The sequence below is a fragment of the Stigmatopora argus genome, chromosome 19, assembly GCF_051989625.1.
Source record: "Stigmatopora argus isolate UIUO_Sarg chromosome 19, RoL_Sarg_1.0, whole genome shotgun sequence".
In the NCBI taxonomy this organism is placed as follows: Eukaryota; Metazoa; Chordata; class Actinopteri; order Syngnathiformes; family Syngnathidae; genus Stigmatopora; species Stigmatopora argus.
The window spans coordinates 9604633-9629242 of record NC_135405.1 but is presented as its reverse complement, the minus strand read 5'-3'; the positions used below and the strand labels follow the sequence as shown (position 1 = coordinate 9629242).

General features: G+C 40.5%; 1 protein-coding gene across 3 annotated transcripts in view; it reads left to right on the top strand.

Moving 5' to 3' along the window:
• The window catches only part of eva1aa (eva-1 homolog A, regulator of programmed cell death a), a 40354-nt gene that overhangs the window by 7511 nt on the left and 8233 nt on the right, over positions 1-24610 (top strand). For 2 of the 3 annotated variants that reach the window (XM_077587640.1, XM_077587641.1), the window contains exons 3-6: positions 6490-6710; positions 7102-7225; positions 8461-8613; positions 12314-12457. In XM_077587640.1, coding sequence (XP_077443766.1) covers positions 6490-6710; positions 7102-7225; positions 8461-8613; positions 12314-12457 — 642 coding nt within the window. Of the gene's footprint in view, positions 1-6489; positions 6711-7101; positions 7226-8460; positions 8614-12313; positions 12458-17878; positions 18331-24610 lie in introns of those variants that run through there. The other variant, XM_077587642.1, reaches the window with a different exon arrangement.

The following is a 24610-nucleotide window of genomic DNA, read 5'->3' as shown; positions in this document are numbered from 1 at the left end:
AGTCTGGTCTTTTCGTGGTGACCTGTTGGAAGTTGATCTTCTCGCTAAGTCCCACTGGGCGTGCTTGCCGGTGGCTTTTCTCTCCCTAGGCCACTCTGGGGTTGTTCTATTGCTTGTTTTCACAGAGCAGCTCCTGTGTTAAGCTTGTTAATTCCCCTCCAAGCTCATCCTGTCAGATCCCACCCACTTGTACCTTTTTTAAGGAAAGGCCTCTCTTCACAGTACATTCTTCAACCCTTAAAATGGGGCTTTCTTTCTTACTGCTTCATTCAGACAAACTCGTACGTTGAGTGTTTTGTTTTTTTGTTGACTTCTAGAAAGGCATGTTTGATCTCTCTGTTTGAGTTCTTTTGCTCCACCAAAACTTTTTTTGACTTAACTTTCCAAACAAGCCTTACATCAATCTAAATCCATAAAAAATGATTTTCATCTCCCCTTTTCCTGAACTTCTTTCTTCAGGCTTCTGATTGTCCAAAAATGTCCAATATTGTGCCCCTGTTTTATAGGCTTGCGTAAATCTGATGAGTTTGACTGCAATATAAAGATCATGTGGGAAACGTCTCTTAAAATACAGGATAGTCAATCAAACATGTCATAATTGATAAAGAAGATAGGTTTATTCTGAAATGTATTGCATGTTCTCCCCTGATGTCATCATTCACAATATAAATGTTGATCTTTTTTTTCAACTTCTACAACTTGCTCCTGTCCATTTCATTATGAAGAAGAGGGCGCCCGATAAAGGATCCATCTGTTGTTCACTTAGCAACAATAAAAGACAGACAGACGCTTCTGTCTTGAGTCCAATGAGTCCGTCTGGCAGCCACGCAGTTCTCGCAGGTCATAAAAATGACCATTAAAATGACGTAGCATCTCACCTTCCCATGCACTGAAGCTCCATCTCTTTCTGTGCCTCGTCCCGTCGTCACTGATTGCGTCTGGAGAGTCGCGGAGGGTCTTAAAGCAGATCTCCCGTCCCCCCCACCTCATGCTTTCACCACCTTATCCCTTTTCACCAGTGATAAGTGCCCTCATAACGGACATGCACAGAGTAAAAGTGTCCTCTTGCAGATTGTCCTTTGACCTCAAGGGGTCATAAAGAGAGGCACAAGCTAAAGGAGGTCGCGGGAGGCCGGTCGTGGGACTGGAGTTTGGTTTGTGGGTACTCCCCAGGGAAGAAATATCTCCTTTCCTACTGTGAGGCCACGTCTCTTCCCGGCAGATGTTTGGTACCCTGTTGCACGCCCGAGGATGAACTCAGACAACAGAGTGGGTTCACTCTTTAACGTGACCTCCGACTTGTTGCTAATGTCACTTGGGTGGCCTTTGATTGTCACTACACAAGCTGTATTGATCCAAATGGGGAGAAAAGGCGCATTGAGGATTCAAGATGAGGATGAAGCCTGCCACCATTTTGGCGTGTGTCTGACAGTCAGTTCCTCCTGCCGTTTCTTGGGTTCCATGTATTAACTCGGGGGTCATTCCAATGGTGCGATTATCTATCTTCTGTAATAAACCAAACTGCCGTCTTTAAATGGAGAAGGAATTTTCTTCTACATATGTGGCATTACAAGGCTAACTTTAAAAAGAAATCTGATTATAGTGCCTCTACAATCTAGCAGCTCGACTGGATGTTTGTTTTTAATGTCTGCTGGTCTGTTTGTTTGTGTAGTTAAAAGTGCGTAGGAGTGCTTGCATCTCTGGTTTGGATTACTACTTCAATTGCACTAGCTCTGCTCTTTGTCTGTCAGGAGTTGGAAGGCATTTGTCCTTTTGCCATTTGAATTTGGGAGGTCATAATCAGTGGATATTGATAAAACTCAATGAGCCAAGCCCTCAGGTCGTTTGAGAACAAAAAACAACATGGGACGTGTTGGGACAGCGTCGGGTCGTGTCTGAGATCTGCAGTCACACAATTGTAGTAAATGAAAGAATCCAAATGGTGTTTTGCATTTGTCTTCTTAACCAGCTGTCCTGGGAATTGGAACCCAACATTGTGTTGTTCATCTGTCCATCCAATTATTTGGTTGCAAGTAGAATGTGAAAAATTCTAAATGGAATAAAATACATTTTAGCACAATCGCCCGTTTGTTCTGCTATCTAATAAATTCTCCTTCGAAATATTCTAATACGAAAAGAGCAAATCACTTTATAAGTCAGTGTCTACTTTTAAAGGTTTACCTGTTATTGTCTCTATTGTGTTTCAGACAAATGCAAAAGCTGCTTGTTTTTGAAGCAGTTTTATGATCTGTTATTGGATTGCCCCCCTCAGTCTTAACTGCAAACTGTGAAATGTGTTTTACTTTCTTTCCTGCAGAGAGGATGAGAAATAGGTGGGAGGTCTTTATTGGTTCTGAGGAACAGGATCTATGGCCCTCACTGAGTTTTTGATCAAAAAGTCCAAGAGCAAGACCATTGCTGGGGTTAAATTCAGGGCTAAGCTCCCTCAGCTGACAACCCCCACTTTTAAGTCTGGCTTCCGAATGAGTGTACACAACTAAATGTGAATGAGATCCCATTCAGGCAGTCCCTTCGCATGCCACCCAGTCATGCCGTCAACAAACCTGTCACACTTTACTGTTTGCCCTTTAGCTCAATATAGTATATCACTATGCACCGTGACCTAATTGGCCTCTGATTCTCTTGTATGAGCTCATTTCTTAGACTGGCCTTATTGCATATGGAGTACTAGATGTGTCAAGTTGAAGTTCCACTGCCTTTTCCTGCAGTGTAAAAAGATGCAAAAGAAGTAGACTAATCCAAAAAGTTATGTTTAGCAGGAAGGCGATTGTACCGAAAGCAGTGGAATGCAATGAATTTTAAGAATGCCTTTTTTTCGGTCCAAGTCAATTCAGGTGTGTCTGAGGAGTGAGAAATCTTTACTGTGGTCTGCGGTGCTGTTTTGTGTCTTTAGCATGTCAGCACACCCTATCAACATGCCTAGTTCAGCCCCGTTTATCACTCGTCCGCGTCTTTAAAGGTAAGTCAAGAGGTCTGACCACAAGATTTAAAACCAGAGGGGCTTTATCATCATGTCACGGCTGTGCTCGCGGGGGCCTTGTACAGCCTCTGCGGTCTTTGGGGAGAAGTAATTAGTACAGAGGCTAAAACCACCCTGCTCTGGTCTTTGGACCTCTGCTGCCACATCCTGTATGTTCTGGCCATATTCCCAAAGATTTTGACTAAACTTGTTCTTTTTATTGGGTGTTTTTTTCTCTTCGTTTTTCACTTTTTTATTTTTTAAACTGCAAAACACTTGCTAAACAAAGCCCCTGCTCTTTTCATTCATCTCCCGTTCTCCCCTCTTCATCTCCAACGCCAACACACTCAGTCTCTCATGTTGCTTCCACGCTCCCTAGTAATCACCACTTGAAGGGAATTCCTTCGGCAGCAGGCCTGCAGATATGCTTTTCTTAAACATTTGATGGTTTTGACAGCTATAATTTGCTTAAAATAACACCAATAAAGCCATGAAGCTGTAAATGGTTTAAAACCTAATGCAGCGAGATGAAACGCAATACAGTCTTTGATTTTGTGGCTTTCGGCAACTTTGTTTTTGCCGTGGTGTTATTTGAGGTCTTGTTACAAATGTATAATTATAATGATCACTTCATCTATTTAAAGGGACTTCATTCGAATTCTTATATAGTGTGGATACTCAAAACTACAAAAAAGGCAATTACATATATGGTGTTAAATTATAGTTAAAATGTAATCATTATATTTAAAATTATTGTTATTTGTTCAAGTTAATATTTTTTCTTGGTTTTGTTGAGCCCCTGTGCATATTTTATTTATTGTTCTATATTTTACTATTTGTTCTTGTTTTTTGATTAATTATTTTAATTCATTTTTGCTAACTGAACCCCAATATGGTTTACCATTCCAACATCTAAACCCAACTCTGCAGTTTTTTTCTCTTTCCCTTGATTCAGCCAATAAAAGCAAATTACTACATCTTTTGAAAAGATTGAATAAGTCTTAAGCAGAACATTTTCTCCAGCTGCACTGCCTCTGGAGTTAAATCAAAACCACTCCCCCTTCCCTCCTGTCACCAGTCAGAAATATTCAATATGACAGCTTCAGAATGTTTATTTTCACTAACTTTTTACTTCCTCTCAGTCTGGCTTTTAATGAGAGGTGTGTAAACAAGTTTGAGACTCCACAATGTCTGTTTGAAGACTTGTTGGAAAGCATTACAATCAATATTTACAAATGACAACATCTAAGGCGGGTGTAAATCTTCACAAAGTTAACCATGTTCTTTATTTGCACCCAAGATGCTAGTAGTTAAAGTTGCAGTTTTAGCTGGACAATAACAGTTAACCATTAACTGCCTTGTCTAAACAAAAAGGAAGGCTGAGGTTTCGGGCTCAACTCCTTCATTCACGTTCAAATGGCAAGCCCACTGTCGCAAAAACATAAAGAAACTCATCTTATCCTTGGCGCTAAATATGTCAACCTGCTTAAAGTTGAGATTTGAAAACAACTGAGCAATAGGCTTCCATCTGAAATATCTAAAAGCACAAAAGATGTTGATTGGATTAGATTTTAACAAAAGCTTTCTTTTGATCTAAGATCCTAATAAGTGTTTTTGCTTGGATCATGTTATATATCAATACAACACTATTGCATTAATATGATTTTCCAAGTCTGGGATATTTTGCAACAATGTTTGCTCAGCTTTCCCAGGGAGCAAATCTTTCTCTTTTTTTCCCGTGTCATGTTGACACAACACACTTGGCCGACACTAATCCCCATCATATGTAGCTCTCCCTCTATTGCAGGGTCAAGATTTTAGGGTCGTCACATGATGGATTTTCAAGAGATTCCAATTTAAACTTCAATATGACAGGTTATTTCTTCACATGACCGGATTTCCCCTTTACTTGTCTGGAGCGGAATTATCGCCGGAGCATCTTTTTAGTTCAGTTTAGCTTGTGCATAATGGGGACTATCTTTGTAACGGGCATTTACTCAAACCAGCAAGCACAATTGAGCACGGCCTTTGTTCGGCAAAAGGCCAGTACACCAGTTAAGGAAGGCTCCCCATGAAAAGAAAAGGGGAGGAGAGACTTGTGGGTGTTCTTTGAGTATTGTTCAGGTTTTCTGCCTTTGAGGGACACCTGTCATTGGCTAGATGGTTTACACAGGTGCCTGGAAGGCGGCGTCAGTCAACAGGTAACACCAAGGAGACAATGATTAAAAGACAAGAAATGATGAATAGCAAGATAATATGAAAATAAGTCATCTTTGCGTGAGATAATATGCTTGCCTTCTAATCCTATTTTTTGGGTGGCGGAACATGTCAGTGGTGGCCACTCCTACATCACAGGTCCAATCAGCTCCCGCCGTATCACTGGAAGATCTTGCACCACACTTGCCTGTTCCCATGGTTTCCCTGCTGTCGCCAAGACAGCTGGAGGGCGGAGAAAACTGGTGGCCCCTCTGCGCAGAACAAGCACTAATGATAATTTAATCCGAAAGAGCAAGCAGCTAGTCTTCCCGCTACTATGTTGTTTTGTTGACGTTTTCTACACTACAAGAGTTGTTTTGCAGCCCAACAGAGAAAATTATTTTCTGAAACACATACAGGTTCCTATCACAGATTACATTATTCATTTGAAATTATAACTAAAACGTTGCAAATAAATGCATCTGTTTATTTTCACAAGCCTGCCACAGGTGCAAATATGTATGTGCCTCAGTCAGAGTGGTTTATTGGGGATCCATATTTAGATGCGACCTTTCGAAGCCTTCCTCCTTGAAACTGTGGCCTTGGTGATAAGAGAACAATGCGTGTTTTCTACGTATGCATGTGAGTTTGTGTGCTCAGAAACACCATTTCATTGTAATCCACGCCTCCCAAGCAAAGGGCAACCAAATAGCAGTAATTGAATCGCATTCTGTGTCCACTTGGTGTGTGTTGCTACGTATTTGTGTTGTGAGGGCGTGCAAGTCTGTTGACTTTTTGTAACTGTTTGCTCAGCACTTAACTAGAAGACTTCAATCCAATTTGCAGGTTGTTAGATGTTTTTGAATTTTTAGAATTGTTTTTTAATGAGCAATTTTTCATCGGGATGACGCCAGTGATTAAGTTATTCCTATTATACATATGTCCACAGAATTGAAAATGTATATAAGTGCTCAGACATTATAGCCAGGCTATCAGCACTTTTTATCAAGGTTTTGTCATCACCGGGTGGAATGTTAATGGCGACTTTGGTGGGTTTGGTTCTTCTGTGTGAGTGACTGTCGGTTCTTGATGGCTTTAATGAAATAGTAAAGTGAAGAAATACAGAAGTGCATGTGAAATAATTGACCAAATCCCTTTATATTTAACATTTTTTCAACTGGGAATGTAGCAGATCATTCATCCAACCCCTCCAAACATGCCTTATATCTTTTTAAAGTACCAAGTTGATGTTAATGTAGTCTTTTAATGATACCAATATATATTAAGTCACTATTGTTATCTTGTCTTCACAGGTTACTTGTCCAAAGTGTTGAAGAACTACACGGAGCAGGCCTGCGACGGAGAACTCCTGTCTGTTCGCTGCCCGCCACGGACCACTATCACAGTCCAGTCAGCTTTTTACGGAAGAAAAGGCGCCTCCGACATCCATCAGTGCCCCCAGAGCTACCAAGCTCTCCTTGGTTATTATGACGCTCTGGGGGATGAGTACTGCTCCGTCTCCACTGCACTACAGGTAATACCACAGTAGCCTCCTTTTCATTTCTTGTCTGTACTTATTTTAAATGAAAATGCCCTTCATTTCATTTCAGACAAATATAATAGTTCATTATCCTCCTCTCTATATAGAATCATTCATTCTACCATTTAGGAATTCCTTGTGGAAAGCAGTTAGATAACTCAATGTCACATGTTTGACTATCCTGAATGAAAACTGAGATGGAAAGAGATGAATGAGTGGAGTAGACCCTTCCGGATTTCTTCCTTCCCTCTCCCCCCTTTCCCCTTTCGGTGCTCTGATGGTTTTAAGAATCCTGTTTGAAGTGGTTTTAGGTTTGCCTGCTCCTCTTTGTTAACCGACTGAAACCATGTTTTGGTCCTCTGCCGCCGCCCCTGCCTCTGTGTAGAAAATGCTGGATGAATGCCAAGACAGAAGGAGCTGTCAAGTACTTGTCAACAGCCGCGTGTTTGGGATTGACCAGTGTCCCGGCAGCAGCAAATACCTCACAGTGTTGTACAAGTGCAGACCCAGTAAGTCATTCCCTATCTTGCATCCACACCTGGTGACTTTCATACTTTTACCCTCACAAATAACATACTACGTACTCATAAATGATCACTAGACTGCCAGATATTTTCAGATGGACTCTTGTTTGTGTTATTGACTATTAATAAGTGTGCCATTTTTTCTTTGTTACCTGAAAAATGTTGGTTTTGAGATGGAGCTTTCGAGTGTGTCTATTTCTCACAGAATTAACTTGAAACAACTCAAATCCAATTGTGCAGTTCTTAACAACAGCCAACACTTTCCTGTTATTAATCAACCGAGAGAACTGAGCAAGTTTTAGTCCGCCTTTATTCATGTGGACTTAGCTCCACCGCTTATTGTCACCCTTAACCGGATAATCGGAAAATAAAATGGATGGAAGCTCTCTCAATCTATCCGCGAGCCTGGAAACCAAGCACACAACGACAACAATGCCGTAATCCAAGGCCCAGATTCCCGTCTTCATTAGTGACTCTAAAGTGCAGTTCACAGTGGACTGAGCAGAAGTGAGCGATTGAAAAAAAAAAAAAACGGATCCCTCTCCTTTGCCTACCTTTCCTACCTCCAATCAACAGCTCTTTGTTCCCTGTCACTTAAGCAATGACTTGTGGAGGAGGAAAGAAAGTCTGCATGGAGTAAGGAACACCAGAAAGGTGTCAGTACCTCTGAAAGGAGAGGCCAGAAAGAGGAAGTGAAGGGGAAAGACTTCATCCATCACCAAAAGGCATAACAAGCCATTCCGGCCATTTTCTTGCCTCCGTTTCTCCTTTGCATTCCTGCTCCACTCCCCACATTAATGCGGGCTGTTTTGATTTGGCGGCCAGTGGTGCTGCTCTGGTGGTCACAGGTCACCATGACTGGATGTGTGTGAGGAATGCTGCTGCATGGCCCTACACGTCCACCGAGCAACACTACCTTTTTTTTTTCTGTTTACGCTACTTGATGCCTTCCGGCCACGATCGCAAATGTATTGAGAGATGAATATTTGACACATTATACCTCACTTTCATGCCAGATTAAATTAAACCGCGTGTGGAGTGAGCGTTGCAACATGCATTTGGCTGGTGGTGTTATAGCATGAAATATTTTGGATTTAAAGGCACAGAAGACACATTTATGGCAGATGGTAGAATTTTGTTTAAGGATTTGGAAAATGGGAGTGTTTGGGATGTTTAATAGTGGTGAAAAAGTTTGAAACATCTTCCTATTTCTTTTTCAGATGAATATAAGAGCAAAGTGGTGTGTGAGGAGGACAGGATGAGGCTGAGCTGCAAACGGGGGATGCAGATTGCGGTCTACTCTGCCATGTATGGTCGCACCCAACAGGGCACCCTCGAATGCCCTCTACATCACAGGAGAGCCCCTTCTATGGGTGAGCAACGACAAATACAATACACCTTCCCATTTCAAAACAACTACTCGCATAGCAAACAATAATCTCCATTCACCTTCATTACAACAATTTGAAACGGCACCAGTCTTTTGTTCAGATCAATCGATTACGGAATATATTTCACTACTACCTAAAAGCTCAAGCTTACATTTTCTTCTTGGATTTAAATGATTATAGCATGTTATATTGTGTTAAGGAGATTTGCGGCTTCCGATTATTTTCAGCCATTATTTTCTTGCTGTGTTCTAAAAACATCCTGAAATATATTAAACTCCTTTCAGACAGACACGCACATTGTCAGGGCGGAACTAGTTTGGAATGCAGATCGGATGTCTTCTAAAGCTCAGAGATGCGCTGTAGAAAAAAAAAAGGAAAAAAAACACAAGGATTGAGTTCCCATTAAGAATGAGTGTGTCTTTTGTGTGCGTGAGCATTCACAATCCAAGTTTGGACGTATGACAACTGCGCTCATAATTTAAAGTCGACTTTTTTATTTTTTAATGCCTGTTTGAGTTTACATGGCAAGATGCACCACACCAACAGTACAATGCAAAGTGGACTTGCCCTGCGGTGCAGATGTGTGTGTGGCCTTTATGCGACACAGGGTTCAAAAGGCTAACGCTGACTGTGTGAGTAATCAGAGACAATTATAAAGCACATACTGTGCTCACGAAGAATCCCCCCCCCCTATTTCTGTAGAGCAGCAGGTGTTTGGGTGTGTGTGAGTCTAATATCTAGTTTCAAGCTCAACATTAAATACAGTAGCGTAGCTGTGGCAGTCGCGTTGGCAGATGTTACAGAGGTACAAAGGCCAGATTAGAGGCAGGATAGAGCATTGTGACCAGTCAAATGACATTAGCATTGTGTGTGGTTACAATGCACATGCAAACGACATGCTTGGCTATTTCTTTCACTGATGCACACACTCCAACAGGATTCCCCCCGTCTTTAATGTGTCTCCAGTGTCACTCTGGAGCAAGAAGTGAGGTTGTCTTGAGTGATGGTTTCGAGCCACACTGCTGATTATCTTTCAAAACTGGGCTGCCTCTTTTTGTAGTGGATGTAGACGAGATGCTTGGTGTGTTTTTTATGTCTGGTACCAAACCAAAATATGTCTTTTTGGACTATATTATTGTATGCACCATTGCATTTTAGGAAGTTATTGTGGGATGTTTTTAAATCTTTTTAGGTCACGTAGAACTGTATTTTGGGGGAAGACTCAAGGCAAAGGCTTAGATTTGATAGTTTTAAAGTGAAAAGCAGTTATTTGGTTCTTGTTTATTTCATTTTTTTTTTTTATTTTGGACTGTGAAAAGCACATGATATAGTCAATTTTTCACAGCAACCTGCAAGAGGAAAAGATATCAGAGGTTGTATTGGGATTTGTGAGCTTTGTATTGAGTACTTAATATAGGCCCAGAAAAAAATATTTCCATACATGACTATAGTTCAAGTTAAAAAAATGAAATATTTGAGTTTACACAAAATATCTTTGTGCATGAATTGTTAATTAGGCAAAGTATATTTTTAAATTTTATATTCAAATCAGGCATTCAAGAAGTAGTCTTTCTTTCTGCCTGTTTTGGAAACAAATTATCATGTTGTTGATTAAATCAGAATAGATTTTAAAGTGCTGCTGGCAAGCACTATGATCATCAAATTGGGGATCTTTTTTTTTAGAAACATTCATTATTGCCAACATAGCTTCAATAGATGGTTCGTTAAATTGCAGTCAAAGTCATTCTGTTAAGATCAGAGCACAATGACACTGTCCATAGATTCATGTGAATCAAAATAAGCACTATGTGCTTTTTTAAATTTAGCCCAACATTATAATCGTCCACAATCCTCCTGCCAAAATATGGCTACTGTATACACAACATTTTTAGCTTGTACAATTTGATCCTTCTCTGCTCAAGGAACACTGCACGATAGCAGAGTGAACTCACACAAGCAAGGATTTGTCAAGAGACTGCACTAAAGGTATGCCAAATTGTACAACTGTGATGTGACAGGTCTTAACTGTGATGGAGGAGCCTCAAAAGAAAAAAGCCTTCTCTCTCATCTGACCCATTATCATCACACAAAACTCCTGACATCTAAATTACTCTCCCTTTGCCCGTTCTGATGTCGCTTTTTGTTTCTCAGGCCCGCCATGCTTTCATGGTTTTCAAGCAAAGAGATCATAGGCACTGACAGAGCTCTTAATGATTCATCTTAATGGTTTCACTAGAACCGAATAACTGGCTCTGATGCCTTAGACAAAGATAATTACAAGTGTGCTGAATTGCATTGTTCCTTCCTGGAAGAGTCATTTTTAAGTGGCATTTCTATATTCAGGCATCCATTCTAATAAACATCACGATTAATTACATCCATGTACCAAAAAAAACTGATATGTCAGTATTTTTAACACTATACTTGCAGTAAAACAATCAGTGGAGTATTGTACTCAATGTATTTGTGTAAATATGCAATAGGCGCTCTAGTTTTTATATTGTAATGTCCCCACCAATTGGAAAGAAGACGGCGTTTTCCCAACGAGAATGAAGTCATGCGCCACTCATCTCTTGCGCCCTCAAAATATTCGGCTATCAACTTACACACCGTTGCATTTCAGACGTCTGCTGTACAAAGACTGGAGGTATCACAAGTGACTTATGTATCAAACGATACGCCTCGCATGTGAGTCATATGACCGGGAAGGAGGCGAAGTCGGTCCCCCTATTGTAAAATCCCAGACAAGTTTTGTGTGCGTGTTGTGTGGGAGGAAAAGTTGGAGCATTGTGTTCGAAGATGCCGTCTCCTCAATTCGGGGAAAGTCTTGGTTCTGAAACCTTTTGTGTATGTATATCAAATATGGGTTAGTGATTCTTGTTCGCAACCTTTAATATTTGGCTTAGGAGACTCATGTGTTGTCATCAGTTACGGATGATTAAAAAGTCTCAGAAAAGATTATAAGTGCTGTTTTTATTGCAAATGTCTTATTTGATTTTTTTTTTAGAAATGTCGCAAAAGTTTTGCTGGTTTCCTGCAGGCTTTGACCCTGCCACGTCCTGGTCAGGAATTCCAGATTGTTGGTTCCTGCTGGGGAATGTCCGTTTGAATTAGAGTTCATATTTGTGGCAATCTTGTTTTGGTGGGATTCATTTGCATGGGCTTGACAATTAAGAAATTCCATTTTGACAAGTTCTTTAATGATGACTGTAGGCCTGGTCAGTAAATTGACCCTGTTCACTTCCTGACTGCAACAGTTGCCCTCTGACCTGTGTTACCATTCGTTGTGGCCAGTCGACATCCAAAACTGAGCGACTCCCTTCCCTTCCGTCCAATCTCTGTCTTTGGGGCAAACTAACTTGACCCCGGTGAGAATTCAGCTTTCTAGGGTGAAGCTTTGGAATGAAATGTGACAGCTAGATTAATCAATGTCTGCTATCTGTACACAAACATGGATCAGGTGTCCTTTGAACAAAAAGAGGCCCCGTTTTATTGTTGTGCCTTGGAGAAGCCGTGAGACCGCAGATGGAGAGATTTCAAAACATTTCTACACTATTTGTGCCTGTAATGTGTGTTTGTGTGATGCTGAGATACATTTATAGTACTTAGTATTTTGCAATGTGTTTATCAATCTCTTTAGGGACCTCCATGAATTCATTTTTGTCTTTTTTGTTGTTGTCAGATTGTCAATCATCCATTGCCCTCGAGCTTGTGACCTCCCGCTGCCAGGCCAAGAAAAGCTGTGTAGTTCGAGCCTCCTCCAGGGAATTTGGGGATCCCTGCTACTCTGGCACTAGGAAGTACCTCAGTGTCATCTACACTTGTGGTAAGTCATGACTTTCCTAAAGATGCCACAAGAGGGAACTATTTGGTCATTAGTGAGCTTTACACTTTCAGACAAGGGGCTGCTGCTATTTTCTTTTTCCTCTAATATATTAACAAAAAGGCAATTATGACTATTTCATGATTTTTGTGTCCCTTTTTAAAGCTCGAAATTAACCTTTGATGGAAAAAAGAGCGGTTAAAATGAATCTTTTATGTTATGGTTTATCATAGAAACTCAGTGTTTTCAATAAGAAATATTAATAATGGCGATTAAAAGAAGCTCAGTGCAGTTTTGAGGTTAGATTTCAGCTTGAGTTTTTGTAACGCATTCCCAATTCACGTTACAAGTCATTAAATTGTCCGTAAATTTAAATGTCAACTGTTGTTTGCCAACAAAAATCAATTTTATTTTTGACTTTTTGACATTTTGATCCTTTTCAACCAATCCCAATCTTCTGAAATTAACCTAACCCCCCAAAATACGAGTAATTGTCCATTATTATGTGTGTAAAGTGTTATTTTCAAGATACGCAAGGTGTTTTTGATGTGCCAGACAAATTCCACAAACCTGAACTCTTAAGTGCTTAAGTGATCCCTAAATGACCGAAACTTGTTTGTTTATTGTGCAGTCAAGTGTGAATGATGGACTTATTCCTTTGTTTTAATCAGTAACACACCCTCTGGCTAAACTCTGATAGGTCAAGGCTGTAATTCTTTAACTCCTCTACTCTGTCAGACACAACACACACACACACATACACACACATTTTCTAGCATATCTGCTTTTGAAGCTCTATTGTCGAATAGTTCTCTGGATGTCCATCCAAGTATTATCTTAGTAACAACCGTTGGATGCAGACAGGAACAGCCAGACTGTTCAGCTGTGTTTATGGAGTCGTGTTGTCTTCAATCTGCGTCTGACCTCCCTTATCTGGTTCTGATAACCCATCACCAACTCGCCAAACAGCTCGGTAAATGAGTGTGTGTGTTTGAGAGCGAGAAGGGAAGGAAATGGGATGATAAATGTTCAAGAGAAAGAGGGGCTGCCAAGTTTTGAACTTGAATACCTCACTGTAGCTAACTCTAGACATGAAGTCACTGGATTCCCTAAGGCATCAGGCAAAGTGGTAGTTTTTGTGTGTTATTGGTGGGATGGCGGGGGTCCATACTTTCATTGGTGGTTGAATCCTATATATATGTTCGTATCTGGACTGTGAGTGGAAGAATGTGTGTGGTGGGAGTTGCAATGTTTGAAATGGTTTGGATCTTATGTATGGCTCTTCTCTCTCATAGTGGAACAACTCAAGCACCCCTTGGACCACTCTCAAGCATCATTAGCATCGCGCCCCACTGTTTGTTTAAAAAACAAACAAACAAAAACTAGATTAAGTTAGAGGAAGCGATATCTCAGATTACAGACACCTCACAGTTTTTTGGAGCACGATGATTGCAGGTTCTTGACTTTTCATCATCGAACTTAAAACAGTCACAATTTATGTGGTTTTGGAGGTTGATTGATGAGAATGCTTGAGGCACTTTCTTAAAAGGAACATTTTTGAACGAGGAACCTTTTTGAAGTGGATTTTTTTGAAAGATTTAAGGAGGATGAACTGTTCTATCTCTTGGCAGTGTCCAGGCTTGCTTAAAGTTTGTTTTTAGGGGTCATTGGTTTGTGAGGGACTTTATAACTAGTTTTTACTCAAGTCTCAAGTCTAGGAAGAATATACAGAAATGATACTTTTCCAGCAGGACAGTGTTTATCGTGTTGTTTATTGAATTTTCAGAAGGCTTGACAAGCTTTCACGAGGTCCTGGATTTGGATCTCAGCTCTCTGCTCGCATGAATGGACTTCATCTGCCTTCCACATTAAAAAACATGCCTGTCAGCACAACTCCATGTTTGATTCCCGTATTTTCCGACTACAAGGCACACCTGACTAAGCCACACCCACCAAATTTTACCATAAGAGTATTTATTCATAAATACGTTAATACTGGACTATAAGCCACAGGTGTATTATGATATATTGTGGCTGATAACCACATTAATCAATAGATTTGAGTTCCTACGTGAGCCCGAGAGATGAACCTTTTTTACTCTATGTATTCAGCTTATAGCTTCCTCCCCTGAGCCATCTTAAAGCTAAATCAAGATAAGGAGGCACTCTTTTCCAAACTATCCCCCCTCTATGACTTCCCGTTTGGAGTTCTGCCGTGTAATGGATAACCCTCAGCAAGACACACATGCTGCCTCCTTTGAACCATACACAGCGGACTATTTGGGGGGCGTTTGGAATTTTTTTAATGAGTAACGCTAATTGCTAAGGAAGAAATTGATTAATTATAGCACTTAGCTGCTAGTAAAAAGCAGGTATTTATTTTTGTTGGAGTGAAACCACAAGTGATATGATTGGTAGGGAAAGATTATGTGAGATAACGATAGTGTGTTCTTGGTTGGGTTGGTTTTACACTGATTTATATTCAGGGTAGCCTTGGTCTAGATAAGTATTTGGATGAGGGATTCAGTTATTCAGGTTTAGAACTGTTATTGACTGGTGATCTGTTTTTCAGGTAGGTTCAAGTCCTTCGTGGTTTAAAGAGATGATGGATTAAGCGTCTTGGTTTAACAGAAATTCAGTAACTGGTAACACGTTTATGTCAAAGCTCTCAAGCAGAAGGTGAGGCAGATTTTAAAGACTGACAATGACTGACTGGGTCCTTTTTGACACATATGGGTTACGTGTTTTAACGAGAGGGGAAAAAAGCTGACACACAAGGTACTCATTGAATGCTGCAAATTGCACCCCCCCCTCCTCGTAGCCACACAATTTCGGGAGAAGAACCCAGGGGTGTTTATGCTGGCGCGCTTGTGTGGACGTGCGGTTACTTTTTTGCTGCTGTGTAGCCCCCAACAACAGTCTCCCGTTAAGTTGGTGGACTTAAACATATGCCAGAAACATATGTATACATTCAATGCACACTAATGTGAATAAACATGGTTTTCAATATGTGACATCATGCCACACATGCAGTCATTTACACACAGGTCTAGTTCCCAAGATTAAATCCCTGTTAGGTCACACACTTTAAATCCAGCAGTTTTGGCTAATGGCATGTTTCAAACCTCAAAATGTTGGCTTTTAAAATCTTGCCAATTGGACTTTATGATTTGTTTTGACTGACTTCAAACTTAGTTCGGATTTTCTTGTTCATAGCGATCAAAGGGCAAATTAATCATAAAACATCCTGTATAAGATTCTGGCATTCAGTTCTAAATTTATTAAAATAATAATTCATGAAAATATTGTTATGGCAACTTAATTTTCTATTTCAATTAATTGCTGTGGGAAACATTTAACAGATCTCTATTTAATCTATTGATCTCCATTTTGATATAGTACGTTCTTTCTTGTTTTTTTTAATCAAACCTCTACTCCAGTGTGACTTTCGAAACTACGCCCCCCCCCCCCCCCATCCCCCCACCCCCATTGTGTATTCTTTAACTGGTGCGACTTATAATCAGGTGCCACTTATACTCCACAAAATACGGTAATTTGCCATGACATGTTTGACTTTTAGCGTGTAAAAAGGAACGAGTTAGCCCCTCCCTCCAAATGCTCCCCTGCCTCATATAACACACAAAATAACCACAGCTGGCAATCTCAGGAACACCGCTGCGAGAAAACACACAACATGCGACCTCGTCTGACCGGCGTCTGTGTGTGTTGCATTCATAGTGACTGTTGTGTTGCCTGCCAATACCCATACAAGGAATTCTGTGTGACTTGCTATTGTGCCAAAAAAGCTTAAGTCGTCTTGGCAAAAGTTAAAAATGAAGCGTCTGTAAAGTTGCTGCGCGTGTGGTCTCCCCAGCAAAGCGCCAAAGGGCTTGTCATGGTGATCTGCTGATGCCAGGGGCTTGCCTGGATTGTGCTTTGCCAGCAGGTTAGGTCAACCGTTGTGTGTCCCGTAAAACGTCACGTGGACGGACTCGGGTCATCTGGGCACCGGGCGATCGAATGTGCACAAAAGCCGAATTCTGCATTCAAGCTTGAATAAATCTCGTGCTTACAGGTTACATGTTTTGATAGATAGATGATCATGAGCCTGTAGGGAACACTTTCAAGTGGAATTAGATTGAAATGAATTGGAGGAAAAGTGGATTTGGCAAACATGCTAGGTGTTAAATTCCATCCTGTTTTTCCAACCCCTCTGTTTCTCATCTTCCTTTTTTGCCTTCTGTTCTTCCTTTATGCCTTCATCTAACAACACTTTTCTGTTTATGTAATCACCGCAGCATTTTTTTGCTCACCGCATGTTTTCCTCAAATCGCTTGCCCAATCGACGATCAGGGAAGCAAAATGAGAAACGGGGATTATTGCTATGCATTTAATTATTTGAAGGAAGGAAAATGCTGGACTTGGGGGGGACTTGGTGTCACTCAGTGTGTGATTGTTCCTTCCTTGTTCTTGTTTTATGTCATGCTTGTTCAATGGGAAGGGGCAGTAGCATGTAGGGATGGCTTGAATTTGGAGGGGGCAGCCTACGGTAATTCTTTTCAGCTTGTGGCTGGTTTCATTTTTCTTCCGCAATGGATGAAGTCCGTGGGAGAGAAGTAGGGGAAAACTAAGCAGGATGAATTAGTATGTGAAGAAGTAGTAGGGAGTACTTTGTCTCTGCAAATCTACACTTCGAATGTATGTTCAATTTTACTAAGGAGTTCAACTCCACCGCAAATGTCTAACATGTTTTCATTTTATAGCACATAGATTCATGGTGGATTTAAATTTTTATGTCTCATCTTATCTTTCATCTTGTAACAGTTGGTTCTTGATTTTTTTTTTGTCATTTGGATGACAGGTACCGTATTTTCTGCACTATAAGGTGCAACTAATATACTTCAATTTTCTCAGTGCACCTGATATATTGGTTAATCATTGTATGAAAGTCTCTTAAGCACAGCTCCATCTAGTAGAAGTATAACACAATCCCCTACTACTACTACTACTGCGTCATATAGTCTGACGGGCCATATATATGAAACACATTCTAAGAGGCCATTCATTCAAGGTACGTCTTATACTCCTGTGCGTCTTTTAGTGTGGAAAATATGGCACTAATTTTTCTTTCTTGATGAAACAACTCTAGTCATGGTCAGAACAAAGTGTGACAAACATGCCACACCAAAATCTGACGTCAGGGCAGTCACATGGCCTTTTCATCATGTCGACTAGCTGAGCTTATTGCACATGGGTTTCCCAATTTCATCTGAATGAAATCCCGAGGTCATTTCCTGTAGCTGCACACTGCCGCCTCTCTCTCGCTTCCACCGACCGGCACACGAACACAGAGCACCCCCCTTGCAAACCCTCCCTTTCCCCATCCCTCTGACTGCTAACACAGTAGTATTCTGTGGAGGTGAACACTACTACATGTCCACCTAATGTCTGCTGCCTCCCACTCTCTCGCACTCTCTCTCTCTCTCTCACAAAGACACACTCCCTCCCGCTCTCTCTCGCTGTCACATTCCTGTTGTCTAAAGCCGGCTTTAACTCGAAACCAGGACGGGATCAGTAAAAAAAAAATGAAGACGGCTTCTTACTCCTCCACATTGGATGAGAAGCAAACTTATGAGAGGGACTCACTATAAAGGAGCGCACCTTCTTAAAAGGGGGGTTATTCATTTGTTCCCTCTCTGGCTTGCTGGCTCACTACATTTTCCTTTTTTGGGCTCTGCTTCATTCTGCTTAGCTTGGACCCACGCTGGACTACTCACGTGAGAGCTTGTTTTCAGTCAGTAGGCATTGACAAGAGCGTCTTGTCAAGGAAGTTAGCGGCTGGACATTTGGAGGTGTTTTTGTTCCACGATGCATTTGTAAGTGTCACCTTGATTTCTGTCCTAACATGCTCGGATTACAGTGTTATGCTCGTCTGGGATGGAGTGGCTTCGCATTTTAAGTGTCTTGTCTCGCATCGCCTCGGGGGATGTGTACACACTTGCTTTTTAGGGTTGTGAGTACAAGTTAATTGGGGTGTGCGCACTAATTGTGTGTGTTGGAGGATTCCAGTGAAACATGAGGTGACACGAGCAGAGAGGGGGGGTTGCCAGGTTTGCCAGGTTTGAGTCATTGATTTAGGCTCTTGATGGGGAAGTGTAGTTTTCACTTGTGGAAAGAGGAGATAAATGTGTGTGTGAGATCACTGCAAATTCAACACAAATATTCATGCATTACCTGAAATAGGCACTAAATTGTACCTCCTTCTGCAAAGGTGGGTATGACTTGTTAAGATTAGGATGATTTTCATGAAGTTTGACAGAGCGGTAAATCCTGAAGGGAATGAAATTATTTAGTTTTTTAGGTCATTTTAGATGAATACTTCATTTGGAAACTGTAAGGGTTTGCTTCTGTGTTGATTCTTTTTTAGGATATATCTTTTTCTGATGTCACTGTTGTGTTCTGGTAGTGTGTGGGATGTAATGTCATCCAAGTCATAGATTCTGGACCATGACATTAACCTGTTCATGTTGTCAAACAGATTTGTCACTCATGTATCATTGCAACCTTTTAGAAAGCACAGCTAAAAATGACCAAATTATAAACCGGACCTATTATTAGTGCACCTTCTGGTCATTGTTAAAATGTATTGAAGTTGTAATTTTGGAGAAGTTGTCCCAACACCTTGAAACCTTTAGCTGGCATGCATACTTACTTACCAGATGCTTCAGTGATATTCTTTGTGGTCGGTTTTGCGCCTGTCCCCAGTCTCGTTAAAACAGAAGCCCCTTATTTCACTCATTTTTTGATTGTTTGCTAGCATGTTTTTTTCTGACTAATGCATACTGTCCAAGATGTTTGTTTATTTATTTATTTGAAGTTTCCTGCAACAGTGTTTTGGCCTGACAACAGTGAAAGCACTTTATTCATCCTTTGCAAAGTCCATGTGTTTTTTCCAACGAAACCTCACTTAAAAACACGTCACCCCTCGTAAAGAGCGTTAATCCAGACCAAAAAGGAGTAACTGAAATAGCCTGATTGGCTAAAAAAAAGTGTTGTCATCACATGACTCTTATTTTTCTCTTATTACCCATGAGGCAGATTTTACTCCATTGGACCCTCTAAGTGTTCAGCACAAACGATATCAAGCCCAGGTTCCTCCCTCACCACAAGGGAACCTTTGTTGCTCAATTATGAATTTGTGTGCGGTTTAAGTTATGAAAAGAGAAGGCAGGACAGAGGCTGGCGGCACGTGAGCAAGCGTGGGAATAGAGAAAGTCATCTTGATGGTGTTACGATGCGTTAAATGTTCAATTGTTGTGCTCGTTTTACAACATACACACATACGTAGAAACAGGACTGCGACAATAGCATATAAATATGGACAGCTTCAGTTTTAAAAACGAAACAAAAAGCCAGTCCGTTATTGTTATTATACAACACAGGGTCACAGACTAACCGTAAACCACACTCTAGATTGAATATGTATTTCCACAGAAGTATATTTATCTGTGTATTTTTTTTTCTGTTAAGCATACTGTTTTGCTTTTATGTAAAGCTCAGGGTCACAACTTTCCAAACTCGTGTGCAGCATTTGAGTGTTTTCCCAGTTATTTTCCCCCTTTTCATGATATTAGAGTTATAAATATGATTGTTTTTACACAGTGTTATATTTACACATAACTTCAGAATCCTTCCAACCCCATTTGTGGTTGCTTTGGCATGCACTTGACAGCTGACAAGACGACTTTTTCACCCCAGAGTGCTGGGAAAATAGTATCGACTGTATGTAATTGTTGAATACCCGCGTATATTTCGAAGTTACCACGCCTCGCTCGCATAAGCTTCACATTTTTGTCACTCATTCCATCATCATTCAGTTGCCGATTTTCATTCTTTGTCATCAAATAGCTTTATTTACTCTAGGAACTCCGAGTAGAAGCTGGCACCCGTCGAAGCATAACTCTTTCTTTTTCTCCAGTATTTATTGCATTTTGGAAGAAAAAAAAGCCCCCAAAAACTTTCTCATGTTTCCAGTTTTATGTGTTCTGAAACTCAGCGTGCATTCATAAAAGTCTTACTTTACTCTTTTAGACCACGTTTCTTTTCTCTAAAAATACTCCATCTTGAAGTTATTGGTTAGGCTTGAGTGGGGGTCGGGTGATGGCCAAAGCAGATGTACTTCAACTTCTCCAAAAAAAACTTGCTGGGGGTGGAAAGTTTTCATCTTCCGCTACTATTCCTTGTCATATATTACACTTTATACATCTATTCCGTCTACTCTGACATCTCAGCTTTTGTATCAAAAATAGCTGACATGTCAGCTAGTAACATGTATCTTCAAATTTGAAGTACTAAGAAAAGATTTTGATCTAATAAATAGTGGGCAGGTGTCAATGTTGATTCACTACTCACTCCCAGTTTTTTCAATTATGTATTGTATACATACAAAAAAAGAGATTTCAAAATGTCATGTTTTCATCCCCTCCTGTTTGTCAACAGTTGGTTCAAAAACACCTCAATTAATATCACGCGTGTCCACTGAACTCTCCTCTAACCTTCTTGTTAACTCGTTCACTGTTAGGCCAGTCTTCTGCATTCTATGTGCTGTGGTTGATGGCTAAAGAATAAAATTGTAATGAAAAATTCCCATTAATCACAATGGAAGCCCAATCCATTTTGACCAGGAGCGCTGAAAACGGATTGGACGTGTATCGCTGTCAATGTCAGTCAAAAAGTTAACATCAGACTGAATGGAAGTCGTGTTGTTATGTGGGTTATGTGTGTGGGTTAGGCCAGATTCATGGGGTCACCGAGGTGAGTGAAAGTGAGGAAACATGAATAGGGTCATGGACTTGAGAAGGTGTATGATGTATGCATAGCATACATGCATAACTGTGGTTATGTTGATAGTTCTATCATCTAATTTAATAGATTTTACTAAATGTAAGATGGAGCGTTTTAGGTTAAGATAAACAAAGCTGTCCGTTTTCATCAGAAATCCTACTTAAAAAATCCATTGAAGAATTAATAACTACAATTTAAAAGAAAACTTTGCATTTTTAAGTTGGGTTATGTGGGTTTTGTTTTGTTTTGGTTTTTTTGCATCTTTTATCTGAGTTTGCTAGAATTAGGAGAGATGCAGTGCCTTAAGATGCCTCCATGATATTTTGCAGTGTAATGAGTATGAAAAGCTGACCGTGGATTTCTGCTTTCGTGGAACTCGAGTTTTTTACTGTATGTGGAAATGTAAACCATAAACCATAAATCAATTTGAGGTATTTTACATAACTCTTTTTAAAACATACAATTCAACTCGTCTGTTTGGCTCCATGCAGCTTCATCATAAAAATGGTGGTCTTGAGCAAATAAATGTCCACCCATAACATTTTGGAATCTTCTTGAGTGTATCAGGATTTACTGCCAATATTATCTTTGCCCTGAAGTTTTTAAAAGACCAGAACAATAAATGAAGTTAAAGTTGTTAATTTGCAAAACCAATCCTATTCAACATGGCAAAGAATTACCGTCATCCGACAGAAAATGTCTGTATCTTTTGATAGACTACTGACGTAGTTTCTCCAAACGTGCCCAGTTTAAACTCTCCCACAGAACTCCATCGTTGTGATCTTTGGCTAGCAGCCTCTGATCTGGTCCCCAAACACGATGGTGGCCTCAGTCTTCCTTTTCCTCCCAGCTGAGGATGAAAAGGATGAAGGCTAGAGTAAAAAAAAAGGAGAAATGGAGTCAATCCCACTTGCCTTCTATGGCATTTGGATTTTTTTTCCTCGTTTTTTCCCCCTGCCCCAGCAGGCCATCTGTTTCCTGCCTGCAACCTGATACCCAAGGGGTTCCTACTACTCATGAGGTGTGCTTTGAGTGTTGCCGCTACTCTAGGCTGGTCATCTATGTTGCTAGATTTTCTATGTGGTGTTAATATGATGGTGTAAACCGGTATACCTTTGATATAGGTCTTGAGGAGCTTAATATTTTGAGCTAGTTTACGACAAAAGCTCCTTTTTTATCAGTTTGGTTTGGAACCATTTTCACTGTAGTCGAATTCTCAACTATCTTTCTTGTTTACTTGTTGTTGACAACGTGATTGCATCGTAGTAGGCATCCCAAAGAAGTTGTTGTTTATCTGCAGCATAAGATCTGCGTTTGTCGGTAATTACACTCGTCTACTAGTGCGGGGTGGTTTGGATTTGAGCCGCAATTATTGGCCTCTTCTTGCAAAAACAGCAGCCACAAGGACGTTAGATCAAGCCCGGTGTGGATTTCAGTTTTGGCAAGGCAATCAATATGACAATATTACGTAAATGAACTTCAAGTTTTGCTGTGATTTTGCTTGGATTTCGCCTTGTGATAATGAGAATTTTCCATCCCTCGCCCACCCACCACAGAGACTTCTTGTTTTGAATCTGATTCTGTTTTAACATGCAAAAATGAAAGCAGAGCCAGACTGCCAATTTGTTGCAGGGGCCTCTGGGCACCCCCGGAGACACGCTCACAGCCCGAGCCAAAGTTTCAAGATACCAGCTCTCATTATTCGTACCATGCACATTCGTCAAACCCTGAACTTCATGCTGTTGCTTGCTCCTTATTCATCAATGGGTGGTCTTTTCTTGCATTTATTTTGTTCTTGGAATGTCCTTGACTCTACAGATATTTAATCCTGAATAATCGAACACCATCGTGGGGTGCCAATAATTTTATCTTGTTTGGAGATAATGTAAAACTTAAGTTGGAAAAAAAATGAAATTATGACATGCTACCGGGTTAGATTGGCCTAGGTTTTTTTCTACGAACAAGCTTTACCAAAACATTGATTTTGTAAGAGTGTATGATGTGCTGAATAGGCTGTATTTTGTTAAGTCTGCTTCCACTTTCACGGTATCTCTTGACCCGCCCCACCGTGCGTTTGCTGTCTCTGGCCTCAATCTACATGCCGGCAAGGTGTTTAATGTAGGATGTTTGAGTTCAAGTGTCAAATGTCAGCCTGCACTCCAATATACGCTGGCGAGAGTCTGTTTTGTGTCAGATATGGGATGTGCTCCCCTGAAGCCATGCTTGCAGATCAAATTGCATTAGTGACTCTAGTACACTAGAGATTTAGCAGTTGTTTCTTAAGGGAATAGAGACGAAGGAATAAAAATAGCAGAGTTAAATGAAGACTGACAGTTCATTTCTCAAGTAAAACCATGATTTGTGAATCTACCCCCAAAGATCCATCAAATCATGTGCAAGCATCAGAGGAATTTTGTTCTTCTGACGTCCATTTTACTAGCCCCAAACATCCGCATCTCCATCGTTATAAAATTTGAGACGGACAGTATTTTATTATTTTCCATACACGTATAGCGGACATGCCATATCACTCAGGTTTATGTTCCCATAGGTCAGGTAAATGTACATTATTCTTTATGCATTTTCCACTTGTGTGATGCTTGCAAATGGCCAACGTTACTTTGAAAGACTTTTATGTGATAAGTACATTAGGTCTGTTTGAAAGAGTGAAAAGGGGGAAAAGAGCTCATATTTTTGAAATGATAAGGTAGTTTTTTTTAGGCATTCTTCTACACGTGACACTTGGCTTTTTGTATGTTTGTTTCGTATTAGCTTCATCTCAAAGACTTTTACAGCAATGTCTGCAGCCGTTTTGCTTGCGTCCGTCTCCCTCGCGCCTTCTCGCTCCACTCTTGACCCCTCAGGGCACCAATCAGCATCTGTTGGAGCTCAAGCTGTTTTAAGACCGTGGCTAAGTGGACAGGGTCAGAAGAAGAAGGAGGAGGAGGCCGAGACGGCCCATAAAATGGTCTGACTGAAATCAGTGTTGATAATGGCAAAGTGTGGCGCCCAAAGCAAAGCACTTCTAGAATAGAAACGCGCCGCTATTTACAGTATATTTGGCATTTATACACAATAGCAGCATTTGTTGGCCTCTCATCTGTCCTCTCTTCTCTTTCTACTAACAGTTGTACTTTGGAATGACCCATAAATAGCTATTTCTACAGTGAGTAAAACAATAGCCCCCCGGCAGCATGTGGTTGGTCATCGTGGAAATAAAATTGTTCACATTCATACTTCAATATGGGCATCACATTGCATGTATAATTAAGAAAGTGTGAGTGAGCCTTCACCAGTTTAATTACATTTTAA